The following is a 25,669-nucleotide window of genomic DNA, read 5'->3' as shown; positions in this document are numbered from 1 at the left end:
GTGTGATTTGGTGGCCAGGTTCTGAGCCAGTCCTCTGAGACTGGAGCTGAGAGTGCATGCATGGACCGACCTCAGTCAGCTGCTCACTCTGGGGCTCCAACCATATGGACGCCGACACTCGGAGGACCCTGGCACAGACTTAAGTGTTAACTTTCTAACATGCATACATTAGGAGACAGATATTATTTTATACATTGCATGAAAAGACAACCTTTTCCACTGTTGGACTTTTACCACATTTTGTCTGTTAGGATTGCTACGTTTATTTCTATTTGCTAAATGCCAGAATAACATGAGGGATTCTTTTTTCTTCAAAGTTAAAAGTTTACATACACTAAGATTACTAAGCCTTTAAACAATTTGAGAATGCCTGGATGGTAATTTCATGAATTTGCAAGCTTCTGTTTGGTTAATTCTCAGCATTTGAGATAAATTGCGGTAAACCTCAGATATTCTGCTTTCTTGTGTGACAGCAGGGAAGCGTCAAAATAAATTGGGAAAAGATATCAGGGAAAGAACTGTGGACCTCCACAAGTCTGACTGACCCTTGGGTAAAATGTCCAAATCCACATTCATCTGTTCAACAGACCCTCAGAATTGTTCAGACATAACACTGTTTGGAAAGGAGACTGGGTTGTGACATAGGTGCTACATAGTTGAAATAAGCTGAAAGGCGGCTCATAGAAGAAGAAGAAAAAGAAGAAGAAGCCATCACTCCAAAAGCAACAAATGAAATGCAGGTTACCGTTTGCAAAAGCACTCGGGGAGAAAGAACTTCATTTTTTGAGACGTCCTGTTTGGTGAAATTAAAAGTCAGCTGCTTAGCCTTGTTGATATTGTTATATTTCGAAATATAAGGTCAGAACAGAACACAATCGTAACTGATCATACTGTTTGGGTGTTTTGCTTCAGGTGGGCCTCATGTACTTAATAAAAAGCTGGCATTGTGAAGAAATAACAATGTACAAATTCTGAAACAACATCTTGAGGAATGATGTTTCCCCCCAAGTCATAGAGTTTAAAAAGGCAATTCTACCAAATACTGAGACAATGTATGCCAATTTCTGAATTAAAAGAAAGTAATGAGATGTGAATGAGAGATGTTCTGACTCATATGTTGATATATTTCAACAACGTAGCTGTAAATTGACCCTTTAAAAGGTCTGTCAACAAAGAATGATGCGTGTCAGATCACCTGTGGAAGCAGTTATCTTGCATTTTGTTTTTAGGTTCCCTTATACTAGTTATGTCAAAACTAAAGATGTACAAAGTTTTGATATAATTTGGCATTAAAAAAAATACTGTTTTGATCTCTAGGTTTCTGTGTGCAAGTACTTAACTTATTCTAAGCAGAGCCGTGTGTGTTGCCAAAAAAAACAACAACTTTGTGACACACCTTCTCTCCCCTCTGAACAACTCGAGAGCAAATTGCCTGCTAATGAAACCACTGCCTGCACTTGTCAGATCACTTTGGACAAGCAATGCACAACGCAAACACACCCGCCAACATGTGGTTTCACTCTCACATTTGGGAATATAGCTGTGAAAGCAACAAAAAAAGGAGAATCAATAGCGGAGAGTTGAAATGAATATCATGTGCGTCTTGACTAGAAAACTTGACAGTCAGTTTGAAAGTAATGAAACACTTTCTCGGTGTGCTCATGAGGGTTTTACATTTGAGGTTTGTCTTTCTTTTTTTGCTCCGTCTATCCAGTTGGGATTTGGCTGAGCAGAGGACAGGAGAAGCAAGCGGAGATAGTTGTGGCCGGGTATTGTGTTGTACAAACAGCAGAAAGAGTCGGTGCCGAGGTTGAGAAATTTCAACCACAATTTTGGCATTAACATGAAGAAAAAAATGCTTATTTTAAATGGAGTGAACAATTTTGTCAAATCGGTTTGGTTTGGGATTTTAACACAGACTAAATTTGTTGCTGAGCTTCTTCTTGATTTTAATTCAAACTTAGGTATCTAGTATGTTCAGCTTCCTATTTTCTGCTGGAGTCTGACTGCCTGCTTAAAACAGGGAGCAGAAATGAGCCTACACGCCTCCATGGAAAATATTTTCTTTCCTAGAAGCTTCCTAGATCTTGTGTGCTTCCAAACTTTGTTTTCGAACTTCTCCTTGATGCTAAAAGTAGCTAACTCTCTTTTTTTTTTACTCAGTAACAACCGCGAGACAGAAAAGTGTTGTCAATGTGACCCTACGTCGTTCGGTTGCGGCGCATTCACTGTTTTAAATCAGAGCCGATCAAGTTCTAAATCATCCAAGTCCAGTCACCGGACGATTTCTCTGTGCATCTTTAGTAGAAGTGCGTTGAATCTGCTCAGACGAAGGCAGCGTGTTGTCGGATCCTCGCGTTGCAGAAATTCCCCCTTCATAATTTGGAAAGAAGCTAAAATCTGCCCTCTGTGGTCTGTGAAGCGAGAGCCTTATTGGAGAGGAGAGGGCCTTTCTCTCTGAGGATGGAAGACTTTTCTTCGCTATTCACTTGTTGGTTTTTCTTTGTGTGTTTTCCTCCTCTCCTCCTTGTTCAGCCTTGACAGCGTATGGGAAACAAAAATGATTTTCTTGAAACTTCTTTGTGAGGGAAGTCTCTGTTCTGTCAGAAGACAATTTGATGTTATTCCAGCGAAGAGGAAAAATTATTGCCGCTGTTCTTTTCTCTGTTTTTTTTTTCCCTCCCGCTTTTTATGGGGCGCTACTCCATTTGTGTCTTGGGTGTTTAATTAAGTGTAGTTTCCTTTTAATAGTGGAATGTGTGCCTGCTTTTTGTCGTCCTGTTCCTCCATGCCTTTTACAGTCCGCCCACATGGTTTGTCTCAGCGTTTATGATTTTTCTTATACCAGAGTTGTGAGGTTCCTAAATCACTTAAGTACACGGGGCCTGAGTAGCCCCACATTTAAACAGTAAAAGGCTGTTATGCTAAAGGCCCTTAGATCTCCTATCACTTCATAAATATATGCGTATAAAAGGCAGAAAAATACATCTTCCCTGACCAGAGTGAAGGAAGGAGGGGGGGCAGTGAGTGTCTGAGCGCACACCTGCTAATTGGAGCCAGCTTGATGTGAAAAGCACGGCTGTCTGCTCTGTCTTCTCCATAAAACCAGAATCACTTTTTTTTATTTTATTTTATTTTTCTATTTTTGTTCTTTACTGCCACGTCGAGGGTTATTTTCCTATCCTTTCTTTTCAGTGCTTAGTCCTCCCATTGTCCTTCACCTGTTTTCTTTGTGTCTCATTGGAGCATACCTGCACATTCTTAAGATGTATGTGCAGGCATGCACATACATCTTGGACTTTGCTTTATTATTTTCTGGTCTGGTTAAGTCTGGAAGAAGTTTTTCAGAACTTTTTTCTTCTTCTGTTGTCTAAAAGAAAATGGGTTTATATATATAAAAAACTACTTTTATCACTGATTTGTCACATCGGCACGTAAACATTTTACCCATTGGTGTTTTGAATTAGGGGCTGCACAGTGGCGCAGTTGGTAGAGCTGTTGCCTTGCAGCAAGAAGGTTCTGGGTTCGATTCCCGGCCTCGGTCTTTCTGCATGGAGTTTGCATGTTCTCCCTGTGCATGCGTGGGTTTTCTCCGGGTACTCCGGTTTCCTCCCACAGTCCAAAAACACGACTGTCACACGACTGTGTGAGTGTGTGTGTGCATGGTTGTGTGTCCTGTGTGTCTCTGTGTTGCCCTGCGACAGACTGGCGACCTGTCCAGGGTAACCCCGCCTCTCGCCCGGCACGCTAGCTGGAGATGGGCACCAGCACCCCTCCCGACCCCACTGAGGGACAAGGGTGTTAGAAAATGGATGGATGGATGTTTTGAATTATCTGACTGATTGCACCAGGGATGCACTATTAAACCTAATATCACGATAGGCCGATATTAGCCATTTTTAAAATGTTTTGGTAGCTGTATCGGTTCGATATTTAAAAATTATGTTTATTTCCTTTTTGTTGCAGTTTGTTTCTGCAGGGAGATTGAAAGAGGTTGGTCATGAGGCAGTGATAGTGATGCACACAGGATTGTGGGGAGTTCAGCTGAAGCAGTGTTGGAATTGGTAGTGTTGTCGTTTAATTTCAAAGTGTCAAAAGGGTGGTGAAATATATAAATAATAAGTAGAATTGCTTCATTTTAACAGTAATATTGATATTGTATATTGATGTTGGCCCAAATTTACATATCAGTCCATTACATGGTATTCACACACTGTCTGTTTGCTCACCAGTATGCGTTAGATTCAAGTTCAACTCGACAAGTGACCTTAAAATTGACTAAATCGCCAGAAAAGCTCTAAAACTATCTTTAAAAAAAAACAAATTAACAAACAAAATAACAGATACCAAAGTTCACAATCTCTATTTTTAAAAATCTACATTTAGTTTTAGATTTTGAAACAGAGCTAATCTAAACTAGTGCTGCTGCCAAAAAAGTACATTAAATAGACTGATGACGCCACACTCTGAAAATTAGAAGCTGGTTTAAGGATTGTCCTGCTTCCTAATTTATGGAATAAATGAGTAAAATAATCCAACCAACATTCAAGCAGTTTTGAGGTTGATATTTTGCATTCAAATGCTCAAAAACTAGAGAAAATCTAGAAAATACAGCCATGATGTAGAGACCCTCTACATTTTATCCATCTATGCTCAGCACCAAAATGCATTGTGGGGAACTGTGCTGTATAAATACGATAAGCTGAACTGAGTTGAGTCAAATTAAACAGAGTGAAGCTGATATTTTTTACTAAAGTTATGATGCCTCAAGATACTGGCCCACTACTTAAGTTGCAGATGGAGGCGCTGAGAACCAAAACAGCTCTCTCCTGACTCGACCACAGAGTATCTAATTGTTTCTACACCTAATCCGCACGAGAAGGAAAGGAGGAAAAAAAGTGGGTTATGGTTGCGTGAGTAGCTGTAAGAGAGTTGGCAAGTTAGCACCTAGTTGAGAAAGAGACCTCCACTTGACCTCGTGTCTGGACTGAACGGCTGAGCAGGGGCCACACAGAAAACCCTTCCCCATAACTCCAGCTGCTAATGGGTGTCATGTCGAGCTGCGGCTGCACGGAGGTCAGGGGTCGCGGGGGCGCGCCAGACGGCCACGTTTAGGATTGCGACGAGGAGTGATGCTAGTCGTATGTGGCTGAGCATTGTACACATGCAACATTTAACAACACACACCTACTCATGCGCATATGCAAGCATGCAGATGTCGTCCACATCTAGCTGCTGAACGTCGTCTTTTCCCTCATTGTTGGCTGGCTGTTGTAGGTTCATATAGATCTGAGGTGCCTTTGAAGGCCTTTGAACTCTGCTAAATGACTTGACCTTGTGGCTTGTGGCTGAATCTGACTGTGTGAGTGTGTCTTGGTGGGACACAGCGAGTGGGTGGCCTGCATGGGGTCTCATTTCTGCTTTGCGGCATTGCAGACGTTTGTGTTGACGACTGCTAAATTAAAAGCAAACTGAAGATTATGACAAATCTAAACACCGCTTTTATGAAGCAGAGGGGGGAACGAAGAGGGAGAGGGGAGTAAAAAAAAAAAAAAATGTTTCTCCGAATCTTTCATGCTCCATCTTTTGCTGTGTTAATTGTGCTCACAGTCAGCTACTTTCCAGTGATTCCCGGCGTGTTATTCAGCGTGCGGAGCTATATTTATGTTTTCGCAGAGCCGTGCGCGGCGGATGACGGAGCCGAGCCAGAGTGTGTGTGTGTTCTGTGAACCAGGGGAACAGATAATGTGGCTGCTCGGAGGGAGGAGGCAGCTTGGGAAATGATTTCAACAGCTCTCATAATTAGAGGAATATCATAAATTAAACTTGTGTCTGCCGTTGCGTTTGAAGAGCACTCAAAAGTAATAAATTCTGGATGGTTAACATATTTGCATTCCATTCAGCAGGCAGCGTCAGGCGGGAACAGCTGTTTTCCACGTCTTTTTGGCAGCAGGAAATGCTCATTGCTCACTCAAGGTGCTTTTAGATACGTTGAAATGGCAGCAGAAAAAAAAAAGAAAAGAAAAAGGAAAGTCACTTTTTAGTTGAACATGAAGCTGCTGCGAGTCTCCGTCACTGGAAATAACTCGACGGGGAGCGGCACATTAATGAAGTTCTTCAAACGTGGATCGCCTTAGATTTAATCGACTTATTTCCTTTTCAATCAATCAGCTGCTTGGAAAGTTGACTGGCGAGTTTTTCGGTAGTTTCCATGTGGCTTGTGGGTACTTTTTGATTACTTATTAGTCTGTGTTACTCTGGTAACATAAACTATATTGTCCAACAATTAGATCTAAATGTTTACTGTTAACGTTGGGACTTCCCAATTGATTGTGTTGTTGATTTTTTTTTAACCCTCTTCATTCCAGAAGCATTCAGGACATATGCATTTCAAGTCCTTCTTTTTATTGATTTACCTTCATACGACATGAATAGTCCTGTACTCTTAACCCTGCTTTCTACTTGCAGCAGTTTCGCCACTTTTCCCCCTTAGTCTGTATGGCATGTCATTAATGGTAAAGTTTCAAGGGAAAATGCCAGTTTAACGTCGATGTAGGTTAGTGCATACATACCAACAGATTTTTTTTTTCTGTTTTTATTTCACCAACACCCACATTTGGCTTTTACTGAACACTATTGTAGACTTGAACCAGTATTGTTATACTGGCTCAATAAGACAAAGCCTGAGGTAGGTCAGGATGGAAAGGATGGATAAATGCAGCATAGCTTGTAAATACGAGCATATCTGAACAACCAGATGTTTCCGATGCCGCATTAAGACCCTGGGAACATTCGTTTCTTGTTGAAGAGTTTTTTTTTGTTTTTTTTTTTACCTTTCGAACAAAACAAAACACACACAAAAAAAACACTTCTCATTCTTGTTCATCATATCAAACAGTCCCACAGAAACTGTGCTCAGTCAATTGTATTAATGTTTCCCTTTACAATTCTTCTGTCAATTCTATTGTGTGGGATTAAGGCCTGTTATTATGCTGAATATGGCTGATAGTTTGGGTGCTGTTCATTTTTCAGGTGAGTTGGAACCTGTTTCCTGTATTTTAAATGGAGATTTCAAGATCCAGATGGATTAAATTTGTATTCTGCAGTTAAAGTGTATGTTGAAATGCACCCCGTTGTTAAATAAGGTGGGTTGTCTGTGATGCTGTGGGCTTGTTTCTCTATTAAATGGCTAAGAGGCTAGTTAAGATACACAGCATATTGAACCATTTGAAATACCAGAAGTGTGAAATGACTGGAACTGAGGAAAACAATGTTTATTTTACTGTTGCGCATAGTGAGGAGCATGGCAAGGAAGGCAAAAATCCCTAAAATAACCTAATTTAACCTTTAGAAATTTGCAGCACAGGATCATCAAGTCTCCATGACAACCGTTAACTTTAGCACTCGTGTTCCAGTGCCTGCTGAAGGAAACAAACTTTAAAAAGCTGTAGCTGTTAGTAAAATGAAAACCTTTGCTTAAGGACACTCCTATAGTTGCTTCTTTAGATATGCAAATGTAAAACAATGTAAGACTTGAGATAAAAAGTGTTTTTTTGTTGTTGCATACGCTGCCATTTTTATTCAGGAAAACAAGATGGCCATCATTTTACATCGGAAGTGCATTTCTGCTTTTTAGCTAATCATTCGTCAGGCTGCCACGAGAGACTACCAAAATGGAAATGGGTTAAAGTTACATGGACATCAATCACTGCTGTGCACACTGGCTTAATGGGCATGCTAGCTCCTTTGGGTATCATCACCAATGAGATGAGCTCCATGTTTTGCAGAATTCATATAATTTAAAGCTAAGCCTACCATTGTCTTCCTCTCCCGGGTTGGCAGTTTGGGGTAAAAATAAAACGGTGAATGTCCATCACCGCATTGAACGGGGGGGCAAGATAAGGTTAGAGGAACGGTTCTCGGACGATCCGTCTGTTTCTGCCAAATGATGCACTATGAATAATGATTTGCTGGGGTCAGATTCCAGTGGAGACGCTCACCTGTATCTGACACTAGTGGGTATCGCATGGCTGCCGTTAATGTCCAATTTTCAATGAAAACAGAAATAGCATACAGATAAAGGCAGCACACCATCCAGCTTCACACCCGGACACATAATTACCCCAATGGGCCGTGGTGAGGGATCATATCCCTGCACGCCGTGGGGGGTCAGCGGCGATAAGCTTCAGCCCAGCTCCCAACATGGAGCATAATTACTCTATTGATAATTCACCAGGAAAATGGACCCAGCCAATTGCAGAGCTCCGATATAATGGATTGGACGATGAAACGAGGAACGAATGGAGGTAGAAGGCTGCGAGGGGCCGTGTGTATGTGGGTGGGTTGCATGTGGGGGCAAGCAGCAAGGGCCTTTTATTAGAAATGAAAATATGTTTAGGTCATAGGGGGACCCATTTTCCCTGGAGATAATAAAGCCAATGAAATGTAAAGCAGGGGAAGAGCTTGGAATGGTGTCCAACTGGGGCTGTTTATCTGTGTGTGTCCTGCATTAGCCCATTTATTCCCAGCCTCAAATTAGCTAATCATTCTCCAAGGGGAAGGACTTGGTCAGGAAATTGACATTTAGCAGCACAGGCTCACTCTATTAACTACAGTAAATTTAATTTGCTGCACACCCCAGAAGTGGGATGTTTGTGTTGCCATCAGACATAGAAAGGGAAGGGAGAACAAGAGCAGAGAAGCTGAACTGGGGTTATTGCTTCCTCTGCTTCTGGCCAAAATTTGCTTGGCTGTAAATATAGGATTCAGACTTGGAACTCTGTGGCTTTGTTGCATTTTTCCTCATGTACTGCTGATTATAAACATACACAAACAATGTTAACTCATTTATGGTTCTCTTCATGTTTTTTCCATTAGAACTCATTTTCTGACTTTGGCCTTGTCAAGTTGTGTGCAGTGCATTAAACACTATAAATCACATCTCTTGCGACCACTCTCACATGTACCTCTGAATCACATGTGTCGTTATGTTTATTATCCTGAGCAGATCAGCATTTAGCTGATTCGAACCTTAAATTTTCCAGTTAACGTTTCCAAGTGTGCCTGGGCAAAATACTAAACCACCATGCAGTTTGGTTTATTTGTAAAACAGACATTTACAATAAATGTCATTTCCAGGCAAATCAGTCAGATCCCATTTATATTTGGTTATCTGGAGTCCAGTTTGGTCCAATCAATTAATAGCACAGTGAAGAAGCAGTTTTAAGGAAACCAGCTGATTTCATAAACCCGTTGACGATGCAGCAATCTTTCCTCCTTAGCAAGCATATTTAATGAAACACTCTCTTTTAGAGAAAGAATCCTCCGACAAAACTTGGCTTATTAAGGGAAGTGGTATACTTTCTGCCCCAAGCTGCTGTAAAGTGACAGAACAGTGAGGTGAATTGAAAAACACTCGTATTCCAGTCTAAGAAAAGAAGCACAAATCCCTGCAAGAGCACAGGGACGGGTGTACTTTCTCTTGAAAAAAGAATTCACAGAGTTTATGTCAGCAATTTCTGACAATTGCTTTGTCTATCAACAAAACAGAGTAAGCCAGACACACATTTTCTAAGAATAAGGCTACACATGGGTAATGGCAGCAATAGCTTCATCAGTGATTTGCTCCAGGAATGAGACGCAGATAAGCAAAGAAACACGAAGTCAAGATTGCTTCCGGTGGGAAAGAAAAACACACTACACAGAGTTGTTTTTAACAATAATTTTTGAAACCTGGTTTGAGGACTTTCTGCATTTTTCCGGCTCAAAACAATAGTCTCAAATTCGGAGGTATTAATCTGCATCCTGTCGGCTTGTGAGCTCCAGAGAAAGCTGGAGATCACGATCTGATGAAGCATACAGAACCACATCATCTGCACAAAGGAGCGACCCGATCATAAGGCCACGTAAACTCCTAATCAGATCCCATCAACACTTTGGCTGCACCTAGGACTAGCATCCATAAAGGTTACGAGCAAAATCGCTGACAAAGGGCAACCTTGGCGTAGGATGATTGCACCTTATAGACGGCAACTTGTACCTTCGACCTGAGGGAAAGAGAACAAATTCCTCTAAAAGGGATGGTCTCTGCTGGCTACGGTTGTTTTGACCTTTTTCACAATCTGTCTGTTCCAGATATAAGACATGGGGCGCCGCCGAATGCCAATTATTTTGCTGGCCGTTTTAACAAGACAGAACAGACTGTTCTTATTTTTCTATGACACATTGCCATGCAAAGCAGTGATACCAAATGTGGAAACGGACTCGATAAAAGATCTGCAACATAAAAACGGGAGTGTTTTATCAAAGCTAAAACGATTCAGATTTCATTGAAACAAAGTCATTCTTGGCCCTCTTTTCAAATTGCTGCAGTGTTGTGGTCGAAGTTGAATTGTCCACGATTGTCTCTGAGCATCTGTAACTGTCCTCAGTTTCCACTAGAGATTTATTGATTATTGTTGTTACAGCAGGGTGGGTAGTTTTCCTGAACTCTATCTCCATGTCCTTTGTTTTTCTGGCATTCAGCTTCAGGCAATGTTCATCACACCACTTCACAAAGTAGTCAAAAAACAGGTCCATGATGAATCGCTTCCTACTGCAGCAGACTGACTAACAGTGTCAACTGCAAGCTCTAATTGTCGGCCTGTGCATGTAAAAAGTCTAAAATCTACTTCACTAAGACAACCTCAAGATTAAGATGGTGGAGGAGTTTGTTCAGCAAGATGTGGGGTCGAATCATATTAAGAGCTGAAGTAAAATCCTTAAATAAAAGCTGTGCATGGGTTTTTTTGCCCTCAAGATGCTTGAACATATAACTGGTAAGCAAACTGTAACGGGTCAAGCCGGCCCAGTTCTGAGTCAGTCCGAATGGAGGGCAGATCCACCAGACAAACATTATCATCAAGAGTCCATAAAGTGGATAACAAATGACAGATTCGTAGCTGTTGCTTTTCTCCTCTCCTTTGCTTTCTAACTCTTGTCACTTTTTCTCACTTTTCGCTGTAGGATAAGTTATTGCGATATAATGTATTTTTCGCTGTGTATTAGGGATTAACGTCTTGATCCAGTGGTTTATTCCTGCACAAAACAAGTCAAGTCAAAATATAAAAAAAAAAACAAAAAAAAAAACATCATTTTGAGACTTTACCTTCTAAAGAGAAAGTTCTTTGCTTGGGCATCAGTGACTTTGGAAAAAGTGCCTTGGGTTTTTTTTGTATTTCTTTTTTTATCCTTTTTTTTTCCTTTTCCCCAAGATTCCCTCACAGAGAGACTTTGACATGGCTCGGTGGCCCTCGGGTGATCAGGATCGCCAGGGCCTAATTGATTGCAACAGTTGTCGGAGTGTTGTCTGTTAGGGTGGTGACAGGTGTCTGAAGAAAATGATTAGTTCTCTGTTGGGAGAGAGACAGCTCTGGATGTCCCAAACTGCAAACTAATAAAGGGGGGAAAGCAATAAAGCTCACGGACAGCAGGTTTGACTGTTTTTATAGACAAATCAATAAAATGATAGATGATGGAAAATAACGGCATCTCAGCTGCCGATTTCCACTGAGGCAACCAATCATGGCCCTCCCCCAACCCCGCCACCCAGAACCCATTTGAGCACGCACACACACGCACACAATGTGCTCGAGACACAAACTGCAATCACGTAAACACTCATATTTATACAGCATGTCTGTGTTATGTACTGTGACACATAAATAGGGTTTATTAGATCATTTAGTTGCAATGACACATAAGTTACTTTAGATTTTTTTTTCTCTGCTGTTTAAATCAGTGTATAAATTTTTGTGTGCTACAGCTAACAAAGTAAATCTTCCACAGTAAATCTCTCGGAGACCAGAGGTCCAGCGTCAGGATCAATACTGAGGACAGGTCTTCCTCTAAGCCCGTCTCTAATTGGCTCCATTTCTGCAGTGTGTGTGTTTGCGTGTGTGCGTGTTTGCGTGTGTGTGTGTGTGTTTTATGGTGTATTGGTTTGTATAGAACTATTATTACACCCATCCAATGAAAGATGAATCCTTCCACTCTTGGGAAATTTGATCAGATTAAGTATCGTTTTGTGGTTTAAAGGATGCAAACATTACTGTGCTGTGATAGTATAATGCAATCTATACAGTGCTGATCTAATTTTGTGATGGGTGTTTGAGTAGATTTCATCAATTTGGTTTTGATTTAAGGTCTGCTGTAGTTCCAAAAACCCAGCTACAAGCCTTCATTACACTGAAATATGTTTTGCTCGGAGAGTTTTCTCTGCGAAGTACAAAAATCATCCGGCGAAACATTACCTGTTCTGTTCTGCATCTACAAATTCCAGGTTCACACAACTTGTTTGTCAGTTTTGTTTCCTGTCACTACTACCACATACATCTAGTTGATGAAACTGCCCTAACTACATTTGGACAGAATGATTTATGGCCTTTTTGTAAATACCTACAGAAAATAACTCAAGTGGAAACTTAAAAATAATACAGCAGGGAGTCACAATGAAAAGGGTTAAAGAAACATGGGTTGTCTTGCTGAAGTATTTATATTAGGCTGGTATGAAATTAAGAAGTGTGAATGTTAAAAGAACAAAATAGATTATGTAAGAAAAAAATAAGTGTGCTCATGCTTTGGGTTCAAAGCAAACATAGATTCCAGATACCGAGTACTCTACCCAGAAACATTTTAGAATATCCTAGTCAAAGTCCAGACCTGAATCCAGTGTGGCAAGACTTGGAAAATCTTTTCATTCGATGCAGCCTCCGTATTCTAACAGTGGTTTTATTTTCTTCCAGGTCTCATTCTCGTCACCGACGGTCTCGCAGCAGGAGCAGCAGCCGCGGCCACCGAACAAGCCACAACCGCAAAAAGAGCCGCAGCAACAGCCGGGAGCGGGACAGGAGTCGGCGCAAGGGCCGCGACCGGGACAGGGAGAAAGAGAGGGAGCGAGACCGAGGAAAAGACCGAGACAAGGACAAGAGTAAAGACAAGAAAGGGTGAGCGGAAGGATAAGTTGCGTGTTGACATGGCTGCTCCTGCTGCACAGCTCATTTGAAACTACCATCCCCACGTGGGACCAGAATATGTTGATTGGTGATATACAGATACAAACTTTGAGTCCAGAAAGTCTGCTGCTCCATCCATCACTCAGTCCCTCCATTCATCAATCCATCAGCTCATATTTTTCTCCTTCTCCCATCCTGCTATTAGGCATAGGCCTTGTAATGTCATGCGATTCCCTGCTGTCAGGAAAAAAAATAAAAAAACGTCACAGTCAGACAAATAAGTGGTAGAAAGGTACTCTGTGCAGGTTTAGCTTGTAAGAGCGCTTTGGTCACCAGAACAACATGGTGATTGTTTTTCCTCCCTCTGGGGTCAGGTACAATAAGTCTAGAAACAAAACAAGATCATATGCGCCTTCTGTGTCTTTGTAGCTAGTGCCAGGAACAAAAGGACATCTTACTGAAGTAAGAAAGGTTGACATCTCCACTGGTAACTTTGTGGCCTCTTATGACTGTAATGCAGACCAAGATCAGATTTAGTGTAGTAGATACATCTATGCTGCACTACTGCTATAACACCTTTAGAGACCTTTCTCTGCTTCTACCAGAAACACATTCCCAATTCTGCCCCAAGACAATACTGCCAAACGTGATAGGGAGGAGACTGGAGTGTACACAATTGTTAGTAGATCTACAGTGGGGCAAAAAAGTATTTAGTCAGCCACCAATTGTGCAAGTTCTCCCACTTAAAAAGATGAGAGAGGCCTGTAACTTTCATCATAGATGTACCTCAACTATGAGAGACAAAAGGAGAAAAAGAAAATCCAGAAAATCACATTTTCTGATTTTTAAAGAATTTATTGACAATATATGGTGGAAAATAAGTATTTGGTCAGCTACAAACAAGCAAGATTTCAGGCTCTCACAGCTGTGTAACTTCTTCTGTAAGAGGCTCCTCTGTCCTCCACTTGTTACCTGTATTAATGGCACCTATTTGAACTCGTTATCAGTATAAAACACACCTGTCCACAACCTCAAACAGTCACACTCTAAACTCCACCATGGCCAAAACTAGAGAGCTGTCAAAGGACACCCGAAACAAAATTATAAACCTGCACCTAGCTGGGAATACTGAATCTGCAATAGGTAAACAGCTTGGTGTAAAGAAATCAACTGTGGGATCAATTATTAGAAAATGGAACACATACAAGACCACTGATAATCTCCCTCGATCTGGGGCTCCACGCAAGATCACACCCCGTGGGGTCAAAATGATCACAAGAACGGTGAGCAAAAATCCAGAACCACATGGGGGAACCTAGTGAATGACCTGCAGAGAGCTGGGACCAAAGTAACAAAGGCTACCATCAGTAACACACTACGCCGCCAGGGACTCAAACCTGCAGTGCCAGACGTGTCCCCCTGCTTAAGCCAGTACATGTCAAGGCCCGTCTCAAGTTTGCTAGAGAGCATTTGGATGATCCAGAAGATTGGGAGAATATCATATGGTCAGATGAAACCAAAGTAGAACTTTTTGGTCAAAACTCTACTCGTCGTATTTGGAGGAGAATGAATGCTGAGTTGCATCCAAAGAACACCATGCCTACTGTGAAGCATGGGGGTGGAAACATCATGCTTTAGGGCTGTTTTTCTGCCAAGGGACCAGGACGACTAATCTGTGTAAAGGAAAGAATGAATGGGGCCATGTATCGTCACATTTTGAGTGAAAACCTCCTTCCATCAACAAGGGCATTGAAGGTGAAACGTGGCTGGGTCTTTCAGCAGGACGATGATCCCAAACACACCACCCGGGTAACAAAGGAGTGGCTTCGTAAGAAGCATTTCAAGGTCCTGGAGTGGCCTAGCCAGTCTCCARATGTCAACCCCATAGAAAATCTGTGTAGGGAGTTGAAAGTCCGTGTTGTCCAGCGACAGCCCCAGAACATCACAGCTCTAGAGAAGATCTGCATGGAGGAATGGGCCAAAATACCACCAACAGTGTGTGAGAACCTTGTGAAGACTTACAGAAAACATTTGATCTCTGTCATTGCCAACAAAGGGTATATAACAAAGTATTGAGATGAACTTTTGTTATTGACCAAATACTTATTTTCCACCATATTTTGCAAATAAATTCTTTAAAAATCAGAAAATGTGATTTTCTGGATTTTCTTTCTCCTTTTGTCTCTCATAGTTGAGGTACATCTATGATGAAAATTACAGGCCTCTCTCATCTTTTAAGTGGGAGAACTTGCACAATTGGTGGCTGACTAAATACTTTTTTGCCCCTCTGTATACCTGAAGGTATCACACCCCTTCACTTTTTCTTAATTGGACCTGCCTTACAAAATCATTCTAATATAAATTTCTGTATATTTTCCTCAAAGATCTACAAACTAGCACTTAATGATCTGGCTAGGCGTGTCACGATAACAAATTTTGCTGGACGATTAATTGTCTAAAAAATTATTGCAATAAACAATAATATTGTTTCAAGACCTTTTGACACTGATTTAATGGAAATGACTAATACATGCGATTTCCTGATAAATACACTTTATTTTCAAAAGAACACATAACACTGGAACTGATAAACTAAATAWACAAAACAACCAAAAACAAAAATAAAATGGATTCTCAGTCTCCATTAACAAAAAACGTACTTGAATAAATAAACAACATAAAGCCAAAGTGGAAATAAATACTGCATTCAACCAAAAGAGTGCAGATTATGAAGTTTGTATTGCCCTTCAGTAATCACTAGATTTAAATAGAGACAATGGGCACATCCGACTACCTAATGCAATAGTTCACTCTACACCATTTTTTGCCCCAATCTTAGATCGTTGGCCGATCTAACCGATCATCCTGCGGTGTGTGGTGTGTTACGGTAGATTGTTGTGGCGCTCCGATCTAAATCAGGGGTTTTCCCCGTCTGGGAGCTTAATGCTGCTCGTTGAATGTGACAGGTAGCCAATCAGAAAGCGTGGATTCTCCTCTGTGCTTTCTGAGGGGAAATTACGGAGGGGAATCCCAAACAGCTGAAACGGTGCAACCTGAAGTCCAGCAGACATCGGAGATGATTTGTGGTATCATTAATGTTTATTCAGCATTTCATGCAAAAAAATATAGAAATGACAAGGGGAGGAGTTGGAGCCAAATTGCTATCTCAGTTGATAAACCCGGTAAGTTTTCAGCTGTTCTTCGTTAATGTGACATAAATAGGTTATAATGATTTTCATTCAGTCAGGACTTTACACCGATTCTAGCCACATGCATCACAGGTAGATTCTAGTAAAGCATTGATTAATGCCTGATATTAAAATTAGTTAACTGGACTTATAGCCATTATTTTGTGCCCATGTGGATGGACACCACATGGTACGACGAACCCGATCGAACCATTATACCTAGGATTTCTGTCGACTAATGTGTCTCTCAGGCTTTGAAAATGGGCCGACAACTCCTGTCGTGTGCGCTGGACATTACACTAAGGAAATGAGGAAGGGATTTGTCCGTGGAGAGCACCGGAGCTGAGCCTTTTTTCATTCAGTGTCATCAACAACAAAGAAAAAAGGCAGTAATTGTTTATAAAACATAAGCTCTTTTTAAATACTGCTTATCTGCTTAGACATAAGAAAGTTGGTAAATTTTGCAAAAGTAAAAATCAGATGTTTATTTTGTGGCACTTGGTTACCAGAAAACGTGCTCATCTCTTAGCAACAGATTAGCAACAAATATTGTTAATGTTCAAAAAACATAAGATTTCTGTTCCTCTTTTGAAATACTACTTGTCTTATACTTCTTAAGAATTGTGCAGTTGGTAAATTTTGCAGAAGAGTGAAGATGTTTTTTTTTTTGTCGTTGGTGGTAAATATATTATAAAACAAACATTCAACACAAAAGTAAAAATCAGATTTATACTTCGTGGCAGTTTGTTACCAGAAAAAAAAAAGCTCATCTCTTAACACCAAATTATTTATAAAACATAAGCTCTTTTGAAATACTGCTTATATGCTTAGACAGAAGAAAGTAAATTTTGCAAAAGTAAAAATCAGATGTTTACTTCGTGGCACTTGTTGTTAGCAACAGATTAACAACAAATATTGTTATTGTTCAAAAATCATAAGATTTCTTCTGCTCTTTTTAAATACTACATTCTTACACTAAAGAATTGTGCAGTTGGGGAATTTTTTTTGTCATTGCTGATAAATATATTACAAATAAATATATTATAAAACACACATTGAACACAAAAGCAAATATCTGCTTTATACTTCGTGGCAGTTCGTTACCAGAAAAAAATGCTCATCTCTTAACACCAAATTAATAACCAGTAATATTATTGTTTATAAAATATAAGCTCTTTTGAAATACTGCTATTTTCCCTCATACCTCCTATGCATTGCTATGGCAGGCACCAATTAAATATTAAGGTAGGATTGAAATATTCACAATTTGATTATTTTCTTAGAATTGCACAAGCTGGCCAATGTTTTGTAAACTTCAAAGTAAAACATATGTAACTGACTATATGATCGACATAAAAACATTTCATTTTGAGTGCAGATTTTCCATACCATAGCATACAACTTTATTTCTAAAGGACTTAAATAACAACATAACAACTGATCAAAGTGTTGTACAACAAATGTAACGCTTTGATTAATCTTTTTAAAAAAAAACATCAAGCCTTAAGTGTATTATTTAACAGAGGCGGGGATAGCAGCCTTACTTTGAAGGAAACATGTTCCATTTATTTTAAGCTATTGCCTTTCTTAGATCACAATCGCAAAAACAAATAAAGCTAACAGTGCAACGTAAGGCCAGGAGACTATATCTATTTTCTTATTAAGGCTTCAATATCCTTTAGCATCGATAGGAATCTTTTTCTTTATCTCTGACCCTGCTTTAGCTGGTCTGCCTGCATGGATGTTTGTTGTTTTGTGTACCTGTGTGTTTGCATTTCCACCTGTGGATGTGTTAATATATTGCAAATGGTTGATACAGCTGTCTCGGAGGCAAGTTGATTAAACCTGCTAGGATTGAATCATTTTGATGAAACTGTAACACTGACTGGACACGAATGGCCTTAACATTAAAGGAAACAATGAGTATTGTTGGGATGTTGATAAGGAGGCTGGAGGAAGGGTGTCCTGTTGTCTTGCACGGTAAATTTTGAGCAGGACCATTTAGGCTTGGACTTTCTTGGTGTGTTTATTTATCATTTCATTTTTGATTGATTAGATAGCTAGCAAGGGTCAAGCTAGCTAGCTTTTGTACATATATCAGGAGTTAGTACATTTTTATCTCAAGTTGGCTGGACGATGTTTGTCTTAGCCATTGGCTCACTTCTATTGCCACCCCATTGGATGTTATTATGTATTTGCAATTTTCTTTTCTACATTTCTGTTGTGATACAAGTCTTAAGTTTCACTCATAAGGTCTTGAAAAGCTTTAAATTTGAGTTGGTGAAACCTACAGAAAGCCAGTCTAAAGTGGACCAATCAGATCTGGCGTGAAATCGCCTGTAGAAGAGCTGACTCTCATTGCCGTGCCAGTTCCTCTTCTTATTTCCTCTCCTTATTTACACCTTCTTGACCATGAATACCGCACACTGGATTTTTGACAAAGCAAACCTTTCTCCTAAAGTGGTCCAACATTCACCAGGAGCAAGGTTGACTTTGAGGCGAGAGTGCAGAGAAACGTTTCTCTGATATCCTACAAGGACCAGAAGCATCTCTGGCATCCCTCACAATGTGCCTCCTGTGCTCCTCTCTAGTTACAATTAAAATAGTTTGAGGTTTAAGTTTGAGTTTGGGGCTCAGAAAAAGTCCCCATTCTAGCAAAAGAAAAAATGTAAAAGACTTTTCCGTCACAGAATCTTTGAAACCCTATATCCTGTCTAAAATAAGACGCATCCTTTTTTTTTCCCCCCTCGCCTCCCATTTGACTTTCCCTCATAAAGACGAGGGTAGGATCTATACAAGCGTGTTCCTCTTCCTTTTCAACTGCACCCAAAACACGCACTCATACACCTATTATAACACTCCAACTTCATTTCCATCCAGGTTCCTTCGCTGGGTGAAAGAAGAAGAGCGAAGAGTGGGGTTGGGTGGTGAAGAGGCTCCGGAGCTTTATAGTGTCTGTCAGGATAAAAGAGGGGCCCCATCACAGCGGCACCCTGACACCAACTCTGTGTGCGCACACATGTGTTTGGTGTTGTTGTCATTAAACATTTAAGACTCCTCTAGGATGACAGCAGGCAACTTGGTACTCCGGCGGTATGTTTTCATGCAAAATTTATTGAAAAAGACGAGTCGTTGTTAAGAGATCTTGTTGCCTTTCACCAGTGGCAAAGGGTAAGTGGTTGATGATAGGGTTCTCTGTGTGTGTGTGTGTGTGTGTGTGTGTGTGTGTGTGTGTGTGTGTGTGTGTGTGTGTGTGTGTGTGTGTGTGCGCGTGTGTGCGTGTGCATGCAGGGGTTTAGTAAGGCTTGTGAACAAGGTTGGTAGTTCAGTTTCAGTCCATCTTACTTCCTCTAGGAATCACTCTTCTTTTTTCTTCTGTGAAAGTTTAGCTTTTTACGTAGTCGGACAAAGCTTTCCTGAAGTTTATTTTGATGTAAGGTTAAATAAGACTAATATAGAATTACTGGTCATTTCAAAGCTGTGTTCATCAGTGCATGGTTAATTTGCAACATCTGAATGATTACACATAATTTTAGGTTTGAAATGTTTCAGAAATGCCGGCTCGCTCTCCATTCACCTGATGTAATCCTCTGAAATGAACCAGGGAAAATGAATGCAATCTGCAAATAAGTAACTTTTTAAAATTTGTTCTCATCTTATCTGAAAAACTATTCCAGTTATTTAGCACTAATTCAGTACATATTGTACATCAAGGCACTTTATTTTAACCAGCAGTATATAATCAGTCAGATTCTATGAAATCCAGGTAAATAGGCTGAACATCTATGTGGACTGTAGATATCAGATTCAATGATGCATGGTCCAGTTGAATTGTAGCCATAATCCTGCATGGTTCAATAATAATTAGTTAAAGGTAAACAACTAGAAAAAGCTTAATTCCACATACTCACCAGCTGAAGGTGTGTTTTTTGTACATCATTTTTAGTTCTCCTAAACTATAATCAAGGGTTTCTGGGTGGCTCAGTCGGTAGAGCAGTCACACCATGTTCAGAGGCGATAGTTCTTGATGGAGTTTGTCCCGGGTTCAATTCCTGGACTTGACCCATTTGCTGCAAGTCATTCTCTTCGGTCTCCACTTCCTTTTCTGTCAGGTTACTGTTCAAAAAAGGGCGCAAGAGCTAAAATTACAAATAGAAAAACAAAAGTAGATAATATTTGTAAAACAAAAATACTTTTTTCAAATATTCTGTCATACCATTCCCAATATTTAAAATGTTAGTGAGGCACCAGAAAAACCGTGGGGGTAATCATAGTCATCATGCAAAGAGTTGCATATCCCTCCCCTACATATTGCTGCCCAGTGCCAGTGAACTGGCTCCGTGAAGGCTACACTTTTCCCTTTCTTACTGGTACAACAAATATCTTTGTGTGGAAACTATACGGTCAGTCACAGCAGGGAAACTCAAGGAGCTCCACCAATCAAAATGACAAAAATTAGCAGCAGATGGGCAATTCTATATTATTGCTGGTGTGTGTAAATAAAAAAAAGAATAAAAATTGTTATAAATGATTAAACCTGGCAAACTATATACACATTCAATTGCTTTATCTTTTTTAAAAGAAATCCTCGCCCTTTCCCGTGAGCTCTGCCAGCTTCTTTTTCTCTGTGACGGATCGTCAGGGTTGGAGAAGAACGCGAACAGGCCGTCGTCTCGTGCTCAATCAGCGAGGTCTGTCCAATTAGGCTGAACTCGGTGTCCACACTGGTTCATTGAAGTGCGTAGGGCCATCTTAGTTATTTCAGTGTCAGAGTGGGCAAAAGCGAGGCCATGGGAGCGCCACGGAGACCTCTTATCCCTCCAAAGACCTTTAATGTTCTTACACTTATTATTTAATACCGGAGCTGATATAATGAGCTGAGGGTTAAAGAAATGAGATAACTGCCCGTCTTTAATTAAAGCCTCCCATTGATGTTCTCGCCGATGCATAGGAAGGATTTTCTGGCCTCGGGACTTCAGCTAGAATCTTTTTTTTTTTATCAAGATAGGAATACATTTTTAACACCGTAGGTATTTGTCTGATTCGTGCCTATAAAGCAGTGCCCACTGATTGCAGCCGAGTGCCGCGAATGTGATTGTTTAATAATTCCCCTCATTACCGTGTCTCCTCCCCGACAAGCCAAACAGAGCCCAGCTCCACCGCAGGGATCCCGGCAGGACCTGCAGGCCCTGCTTTGGCTAGCTCTTCTCCATCACTCAGCTTTAACCTCTGAAAGGTGAGATGCTGCGAGGTAGAAATAAAATAAAATAAAATAAAAAAAACCCACACACAAGCAGACACACACATTTGTACTTAGCGTTGTTGATTTTTCTCTCCCGTCTTTTCTCGCTCTGAGGAACTGATTGTCTGCTTCTTTGCCTCCGTCGAACATCTATCAGCTCATTAGGTTTGATAATACACCGAAAAAGTAAGCGTGAGTGTGTGTGCGCGCGTGTGTTTGTGTCTGTAGCTCCTGCCTGCGGCTGCCTCTCAGCCTGCTGGGAATGTGTGTATGGGTGGTGTGGATGGGACCACAGGCTGCTGTGAGTGTCTGCAGGACTTTAGGCTGTGTCTGGCACTGGGAAAGTGGGTCTGGGGAGGTAAAAAAGACTTCAAACGCCGTCCTCGGAAGGTTAGGATACGCTCGCATTGACTTGAATCAGTGAGCTGTAAGTGTGGGTTTTTATTTGTGTGCGCACCAATTGGGGGTGGGGGTGGAGTCTGTGGAGGGGAAGGTGAGTCTGGTGGCCAGAAGCAAGAGACACGGATGGGTGAGGCTAAAGTCATGTGTGTGTGTGTGTGTGTGTGTGTGTGTGTGCGTGCGTGCGTGCGTGCGTGCGTGCGTGCGTGCGTGCGTGTATTTATTTTTTTTTGGGTGGGTGGTAAACGATGGAAGTTGAAGTGATGTCTACATGCAAAAGGGGGGACAGTACACCCACCCAGACGCTCTCACGTCCCTGTACGCTAACGCCTGCACACACTGAGGGGTGCAGCTGCTGTGGTTCATGGCCCGTAGCTATTCAGTCATTAGATTTTTTTTTTTTTGTCATCAAGCAAACATAACATTAACTCTAAGTGGAAAACAGCCCAAATCCTCACTTTCACATTAAAACATTTATGCACACAAATTAAAGATTGTGATAAAATGCAAAACCCCCAGACATCTGGTGGTAACTCTGTAAACCTAATAGGCAAGAACAAAAATGTGTAAATGCAATAATATTAATATCTTCTTGAAGAGTGTAGGTTTTTTTTTATGTCTTGATTGGGTGTTTAGGGTAATTCACTTTGGTTTCAGTTTGTTTATGGAGCGCTAATTCATAACATGCTACATTTCAAAGCACTTTACAAGACAAACGATTCCAGTCTAGAAATATTAAATTAAATCAGTCCAATCATATAAACAGATTCGAGATCAGTTTCATGCAGTTTTTCATTCACACATGCATACAGTACATACTTATACACACGATGTTGTTGGAATGTTGTTGCTGCCCTTTCTAAAGGTTCAGAATACCAGGCGATGAAGACAACAGCAATCCATGCAGACTTTTGAAATAAACATCTGAAATTAATCCCAACTTTGACTGGTTTCATAACTATGTGAAGGATAATTAACGAGTTGAGAACCACTTTGATCATTTTTTTCTTCTAAGTATTTTGTCGTTCATTCCTGTTTTCATGTTCTTGTTGTCAACAAGTGCTAGTGTAATAGTGTAATAGTGTAATAGTAGTGTAATTCCAACTGGAATTGGAGGTTTCTGACATCGCCTGACCTCAAAATCCAATATGGCTGGCTTGCATATTATAGGCTACATATTGACAGTCTTTGTTTAAAGTGCCTCACTTTATTGGCACTTATGACAACAATCCTTATATTAAATACTTAAAACACACACAGTACTTCATCCCTGTTCTTAAATCTTAAATAATCTTGCTTAATAGTTAATATGTTATAAAAGTCAAAAGAATCAGCAAATGACCTTTAGAACATTTGAAAAGGGAACTTCACAAGTGATTTCCATCTAATTTGTTGACGTTTAACCTATTTTGCAAAGAATAATGGGGAATAATGTCTGTCGATGTGCAAAGCTTGCAGAGACAGACTCACAGCTGGAATTGAAGTACAATGAGTTTCTCACAGTTAGGGTGCCCAAGGTTTGATTTTTAGATTTTTATTTGTGGAAAAGTTAAATCACTTCAAATCCAGATAAAATACATGAAAGTTTTTGGTTGTAACGTGAATATAACAAAGTTCAATGGGGCGTGTGGACATTTTTGCTTTGACCTGCGTAGTTGCTCGGCAACATCTCCAAAAGTAAAAGTTTTATGATTATCAGATAATCTGTGATTCCAAATTACGATCTATACTTTATTTATTTTCACTAATAATATTAAAGCATTCAAAAAGTGTACGAACGATAACAGAAGTTTTTTCTGCTCCTTTTTTTTTTGACTGTGTGTGTGAAAGGGGGGGGAATCTGGCTACGTATAATCACCGGAGAGACACTCTGAGTGTGTGATAGAGAGCTGTGACAATCCACTTACTGCGCTCTGTAATCTGTTTAACCATTTAGTGAGGTGTTAAGGGAATATGCAAACACTCACACACGAGAGGGGAAGAACACAGCAGACACCCTGCAGGCTGCAGCGGCACACAGGAGAGTTTGACTCCTGAACCGGGTTGCATATTTGGAATGGTGTGTGTGTGTGTGTGTGTGTGTGTGTGTGTGTGTGTGTGTGTGTGTGTGTGTGTGTGTGTGTGTTTTTGAGACCTGCTGTAGGCTCAGAGAGAAGCCAGGTCCTGGAGCGTGATGACAGAGACCAGACCTGGCCAAACAGAAGACTCCCCACACCTCATCCACCCCCACCCCCAGCAATCCAATTAGCCTCTTCCTCTCTTTTATATTCTCCTCTCCTGTCCTTCCTCTCCACTCTGTCCTCTTTCCGCCGCCACGTCTTAGCAGGTGCTGTCGAAGTTGCTGGCTGCTCCGCTTTCACGGATCAGAAAGAGGATGCAGGCGGTATTATAAGCAGCAGGTTATGAGCTGCAAACATGACAGGCCAGTGTCGATTTTGGAGGGTTATGTAAATGGGAATTTGACAAAAAGTGCTTATTTTTTCCTTTTCTGGAAATGCTAGGTAGGTTTTGTTTGAAGGAAACAAAGTAGTGTTGAATCTAAAAAAAAAAAAAAAAAGAAGAAACAAATTGTTAGCGTTTCATTTTCTCCAGGCTCTTGTGCTTATTCATCTGGGCCATGGTTAAAGGACGGTGTTGGCAGAAGTCTTTACAAAAACATATTACCGAATAACATTTTTTTTTTTTTTGGTCGGATAAAAGAGAAAGAAAAGAGGGAGGCGAGAAGAGAACAGCTTTGTCCGTGCACTTGACCCATGCTGCTCAGAGACAGAAATACAGCTCTGCAGATATTGCCTAATGGCATTGATCATTACAAGAATACCCCTCTCAGACTGGGTAAACAGCTTTTCAGACGTACAGTTAAGTACCATGACTCAGTGCTGGAAGTAAATATTGCCTGAGAGGCGCATATAACAATCGTCCTCAGTGGAGGCTTGAAATCGACTGCCACTTCCAGAGCATTTTCTTTTAGCTGAAATGAGGCAAAACAAAACAGACCTTGGTGTATTTAGCCAGTCACATGAGTGGGATTAATGTGAGACTGTGATGAGAGAGGGATGGGAGCACTTATTAGTGTCACTGATAGAGTTTGGCATTTGTGTAGGGTTCTGATTGCGCTCCTAGCAGCAGAAGGAGGGTATTGAAGCGTCCTTTCCCTTCTCCCTCCTCCCCTCCATTCCTGCTCATTTAGCCCGGCACTTTTTTTTTCCAGTAGAAGAAGTTTAGATCTCTTGGCCAATGTTTAATTCATTTCTACTAATGTCTCGCTCGGTCTTACTCTCATGTACTCTGTCTTGTTCTTTCGCCCGTCTAGCCTTGGTGGTGGTCTAATGGAGGTATTCTACTTTGCCTCCTAGTCATTCCCCTCTGGCATACACACACACCCCTCAGGTTTTTCAACTTCACACTTTTTTTGTTGTTGAGGTAAACACAGTCTTGATTTGAGTGCATTAGCTATTCATAGAGTTGAGTTTTACAGTAAAAAATAAGACCTAGTCGTTTTTTTTTTTTTTGTGCTCAATTGAAGATGTTTCTCTCTTATATGAAGCCACTAAAGGAGTTACTACTGTCATTAACTTTTTGCTTCTTTTTATCAAAGAAAGATCAAATACTTTTTGTCTCTTCTGCTTCTTTTTGTGTGTATGCTCTGACTTCTCAAACTTCCAGCCGGTCGTGTCAGATAGCCGTTCACACTGAGCCTGGTTCTGCTGGTGGTTTCCTCCCATTGAAGGAGAGTTTTTCCTCTCCACTGTCGCTACATACATGCATTTCCGATGCCCTACATTGCAACATGATACGATACAACAAAAAATGACGATATAATACAGTAAAATTCTTTTTCATATATA

General features: G+C 40.7%; 1 protein-coding gene across 1 annotated transcript in view; it reads left to right on the top strand.

The window, feature by feature from the left end:
* Positions 1 to 25,669, top strand: part of rsrc1 (arginine/serine-rich coiled-coil 1) — a 139,339-nt gene that overhangs the window by 10,713 nt on the left and 102,957 nt on the right. Inside the window, exon 3 of the mRNA XM_008425877.1 lies at positions 12,783 to 12,983. Coding sequence (XP_008424099.1) covers positions 12,783 to 12,983 — 201 coding nt within the window. The remainder of the gene's footprint in view (positions 1 to 12,782; positions 12,984 to 25,669) is intronic.

This window comes from Poecilia reticulata, linkage group LG13 (genome assembly GCF_000633615.1).
Source record: "Poecilia reticulata strain Guanapo linkage group LG13, Guppy_female_1.0+MT, whole genome shotgun sequence".
Classification (NCBI taxonomy): Eukaryota; Metazoa; Chordata; class Actinopteri; order Cyprinodontiformes; family Poeciliidae; genus Poecilia; species Poecilia reticulata.
The sequence above is the reverse complement of the archived record's forward strand: the minus strand, read 5'-3'. Positions and strand labels throughout refer to the sequence as shown.